The sequence below is a fragment of the Austrofundulus limnaeus genome, unplaced genomic scaffold (genome assembly GCF_001266775.1).
Source record: "Austrofundulus limnaeus strain Quisiro unplaced genomic scaffold, Austrofundulus_limnaeus-1.0 Scaffold383, whole genome shotgun sequence".
Classification (NCBI taxonomy): domain Eukaryota; kingdom Metazoa; phylum Chordata; class Actinopteri; order Cyprinodontiformes; family Rivulidae; genus Austrofundulus; species Austrofundulus limnaeus.
The window spans coordinates 398,992-403,971 of record NW_013952785.1 but is presented as its reverse complement, the minus strand read 5'-3'; the positions used below and the strand labels follow the sequence as shown (position 1 = coordinate 403,971).

The 4,980-nt window shown below is 37.5% G+C and overlaps 1 protein-coding gene across 2 annotated transcripts in view; it reads right to left on the bottom strand.

Annotated features, from left to right (window-relative positions):
- Positions 1-4,980, bottom strand: part of sim1a (SIM bHLH transcription factor 1a) — a 39,564-nt gene that overhangs the window by 24,779 nt on the left and 9,805 nt on the right. The window contains exons 4-6 of one of the 2 annotated variants that reach the window (XM_014023634.1): positions 559-648; positions 373-481; positions 195-280 (exon numbers count right to left, since the gene is read on the bottom strand). In XM_014023634.1, coding sequence (XP_013879088.1) covers positions 195-280; positions 373-481; positions 559-648 — 285 coding nt within the window. Of the gene's footprint in view, positions 1-194; positions 281-372; positions 482-558; positions 649-4,980 lie in introns of those variants that run through there. The other variant, XM_014023635.1, reaches the window with a different exon arrangement.

Sequence of the window (4,980 nt, the reverse complement as noted above, 5' to 3'; positions counted from 1 at the left end):
AATGTGGTTTTAAAGAATTTGCAATGCTATTTGTAAATTTAAAATGAAAGCACAAAAACCCTTTACTATTACATGATTGAGATTTAATATCAATTGTTCATTTTTTTATTTTTTTAAATTTTTTTTTAGATGCAAACACCAGTCACTCCTGCAGATTATCGGTTAGGATGATTTGAATTGTGTGAGTGTAGCACCTTGTAGCCTCCACAGGTTAGACCAGCATTTCTTTTGGCAAGGACACATTTCATTCTTAGGAAGAAGGAGCGCTCCATCTCGTATTCTGTGAAAACACGTAAAAACATTAATGTTATTCATGACGTGCACTGCAGTATACATGACATAGAGTCTTCATCATTTTTGCCTGCTTGTCACCTTGTACATAATGTGAGTGGTAAGGCTGATGTGCTGTAAGGACCGCTGTCATCTCGTCATGGTCAGCTGGATGAATGTATTCATAAATGCTGTTGCCTGTCAACTCTACCTGTTGAAGTCAACATTCAGCTCAAAACTGGGTAATGACAGAACAATACAATACCTCATTAGGCTTGTCAAACCCACCTGTGACAGACCCAAGTGCACTGAGGCTGTTTCTGAAATGTACATGATCTTCCCATCTGGTGCAACCACAAAAATGAAGCCATCTAATGTCTGAAACAAACAATAAAAAGTAATTTTACCATAGGCAAAAAACTCATTTAGAAAAAAAAATCTAATGAACTGCTTTTTAAATAAACTGTAAGTATGTAATCTTGTTCAAGTTTACAGAGCAGCTGTCAAAGCAGAATGATACATAGCTGCATAATAGCATACATATGAATGTGTAAACAACAAAAGTTCAGTTAAAAATAAACAATAATAAATCCCAACAAACAATGTCTTTCTATTTTGTAAATCACATATTTCACCTCTAAATAATGTTTCATCATTGTTTCAACATTCAATACTCTGGAACTATACTTGTAATAAGGTCCCTTCACAAAATCACAAAAAAAAAAAATAATAAAAAAGAAAAAATAAAAAACCAGGACAATAATCCTACAATGGAACCTGTGTTAGTAAGGATGTGACAACTTGACCAAACAAAATTAAATGTATCACAGTTACATTTCAAGTGAAAAAACTGTCAGTTCAATGCTAACCAAAGGTATACAAGTTAATAGCAAAACTTGTTATTTTTATTTATTTTAAAATTTAGCAACAGAACATGCTGTATATTTGATTTGATCCAGTCAGAGGGGCTGTAGGACTATTAGGAAGGAGAATCAGTGTTGTGGAAATATTTATTTAACAAAGAACAGAAACAGATTATTCAAAGAATAAAGGCACTTCATAGTATGGTTATCTGAGTTTGTTTATTGCTATTGTCAAAATCTGTGCTAACCCCTGCTCCATCATGGAAGTTAGAAGGCCTCCTATAAATACTGTTTTACAAACAGCAAGATTTTATTCAAAGGCCTTGCTGGGTCAAAGGTAAACACAGAGATAAATACAAGTGATATCTACGAGTGACTGCTGGTGGCAAGTCTTGTTCTGGCTATAATCATTCTATCTATGATTAACAGTGCTTTTAAAAACTGGGTTAATAAAGTATGTCATGAATTACTGGCTTAAAACAAAATGTATTTTTCCATTCCTCCATCTGATCATTATAAATTATCAATATTATATATTCAAATAATTATGCCACCACTAAACTATATGTACTTTTCTAAAACCCCAACTCCTGTAAATACATTTTTTTACTCTGCCCACAGAGCAATAAAATCATTTACCCTCTAGAGCAGGGCTATTCAACTAAATTGCTCCGGGGGCCACAGGTCAACAGCTCAGGGGCCGGACATCCAGCAATTAAAGTCATTATGTAAATAAATCAAGTATTACAAAGATCTGTTACCTTTGAAATAGTTTATTTTGCTGCATTTTACAATGAATACAACATGCAGAACCCTATAAAAGTAGTAATAATTAAACAATATCAAAAACAAAAAGAACACGTTATGCCTCCTTTTTGACAAAAATATTATTTTGACATCTCTGACTTGCCAAACTTTTAAACCAATTTTATTTTCACTTTCATGGTTTTATCTTCAACTGCTTGTAATTTTAACTGTCTTGAGTGTGCATGGAAATGGTTTTTACCAGCTTCTAGCCAAGATTCTGACGTTTCTGTAGATACCAAACATGTCTATGTTTACCTAAAAGAACTTAGAGTAATTAAATTAGAAAACTGGGGGCTTAAGAGATGAATGAACCAATTGGCAGGCCGAACTTTGGTTACTCATTGGCCAAATGTGGCCCGCAGGCTGCCAGTTGAATAGCCCTGCTCTAGAGGCTGGTTCAGTGCCGGGGGATGGCTGAAGATGAGGGTTACGAAGATTTAGGCATGGTGTGAGTTGGATTCTGATCTTGCCAAGTTCTTCCAGGAGGGGGCATTTTACTTGTCCTGTAGTTGACCTACATATTGCTGGAATACCAGAATCAGAATCAGAATCAGAATCAGAATACTTTAATGATCCCCGGTGGGAAATTGCAATTATTACAGCTGCGACCATTCAAATAAGCATTAGAGATAAAGAATAAAGGAAGAAATATTAGAGCACACAAGGAAGAAATACGCATAAAAACTCTGGAGAACCAAATGAACACAGACAACAATGAGCGTTCTTTATACAGTGTAAATATAAATTACATCAGTGATCAAAGGAAAAAAAAAATTGCATAGGTCCTCTGGACGGGTTCTTCTTTAATGAAACGTTTCGTCTCTCTTCCAAGAGACTTCTTCAGTCTGAGAGTTTCAGGCAAAATTCAGGCTTTTATGTCCTCCCTCCAGGTGACTGATACTCACATCACATGACCATCGTTCACAGGTGACATCAGTGATATACTCTGAAACTAAAAACAGTATGACTGATGTAAAGGTCCCATCAGATATCATTAGATGATATAAGAATAGGTGATTTTAGTGATATTGCACATGTTAGATCAAGGTATCGTAGATAAATAAAGTACACAGGTGTATTAAAGTGACAAATGACTTATGGTTTCACATGTTTCAGGCGGAGTTTGATGGCCACTGGTAGGAACGACCTCCTGTGGCGCTCAGTGGTGCATTTAGGGGCAATGAGTCTTGCACTGAATGTGCATCTGTGACTCGGATGACAACTGTTGTCCATGATTCCCTGCAGCTTTGCCAGCATCCTCCTCTCAGACACTGCAGTCAGAGAGTTCAGCTCTACTCCCACAACATCTCCAGCCTTTCAGATCAGCTTGTTGAGGCTGTTGGTGTCAGCCCCCCCCCCCCCCCCCCCAAGTCTGCTGTCTCAGCATGCCACAGCGTAGAGGAAGGCACTCACCACCATAGACTCAAAGAAGATCCTGAGCGTTATCCGAGAGATGTTGAAGGACTTCAGACGTCTCAGAAAGTAGAGATGACTTTGGCTCTTTCTGTAGACGGCGTCTGTGTTTTTTACCCAGTCCAGTTTATTGTCAATATGTACCCCCAAATATTTATAGTCTTCCCCTATTGTCCAGTGTGAGGACAGGGCCGCTGATGACCAAATTCATCTTGAGGTTCTGGACTTTGCTCAGCAAATGAATTAAATCTTTTTTCAAGTTTTCTTACTGTCATCTTCTGATGTCACCTCCTCCTGCGTGGATGACAAGCTTTTTCAAAGATGGGTACTCAGCTGTGTCTTCCAGTATCTTCACTGTGAGATCAGACACCATATTATCAGCAAAATTAAGAAACTTGGCTTTTTTCTTGCTCCAGTAGTATTTAATCTCACCCACAGCTCCATCAGCAACTATCAGCGTTCCTTGGTTTGTGACAGCAGTTTCTTTCCAAACTTGCTTTGGTTTAGGGCTGAATCCAGTGTCAGACCTTTTGCTGTTGTCTGAAAATAAGATATCCTCTGAGTCACAGGTTTGTAAAAGTGGAGCAAATATGTTTTGCAGTGAAATTCATGAATTTCCCACTGATCTGCTTTTGTCATTTATTTTGGTAACTCTGTTGTTTTCTTTTCAGTGTTGGGGTAGAAAAGATATTCCTCTGCTGCAGTGGCCTGTCTGATTTGTCTAAATGCAATGTTCTTTCTGTCAGACATGTCTGGTAAAAAGTAGCAGATTAAATTTTTTTTCTTTGCACCAACAGTGGTCAAGGAAAGATTTTTTTCCAGTTCACTCCCATTTTATTCACATTGTATTTGTTCAAAACAGTTTTTTCTCTCTTTTATATTATTGGCAGAGTCAGCTCCATGTACAGCATTCATCTCGTCAAACCGATGAATCTTCATTTCCAGTACTGCTATTTTCTGCAGAATTTTGCTGATGTCCTCTGTGGTGAAGGGAGGCATTTTGAAAGCTTGTTCTTCAGTAGTTAAAATTATTAAGTTATCAGAGTTCTCTTGTACCACTTGTTGCTGCTTGTTTGATGGCAGTCAAAACAAAAATCTACTTTTTTCTTCTTTCTCCAATCAGGGTGGTGGTCACCAGTGTCTGTTGTTATGAAGGTTCATTTGATTCAGCTGTAGTTGGAGTCCCGAGCCGTCCTTGCTCACTCATACCAATCCGCCTGCGAGGTGGTCTCGGACAATCGAGCTCTGAATGGATACTGTTCGTGACGCCAAGTTCTTGTGGAAATATTTATTCAACAAAGAACAGAAATATGTGATTAAAAAGAATAATGGCACTTCTTATAATGGTTGTCTGAGTTTTATTGCAATAAACAAGAACACTGAAATTAATACAGAGCCATCAGGCTGTCTATCAAAATATGTGCTCTTCCTTAAGGCCATCAGGACCTCCCATAAATACTATTTAACAACCAGCCTGATTTCATCTTAAGGGCCTTGCTGGGTCAATGGAAAAAGATTTACATACAAGTGATATAAACTGGGTGCCATAAAAACTTGGTCATTAAAGTATATCATTAATTACTGGCTTAAAACACACACACACACACACACACACACACATATATAT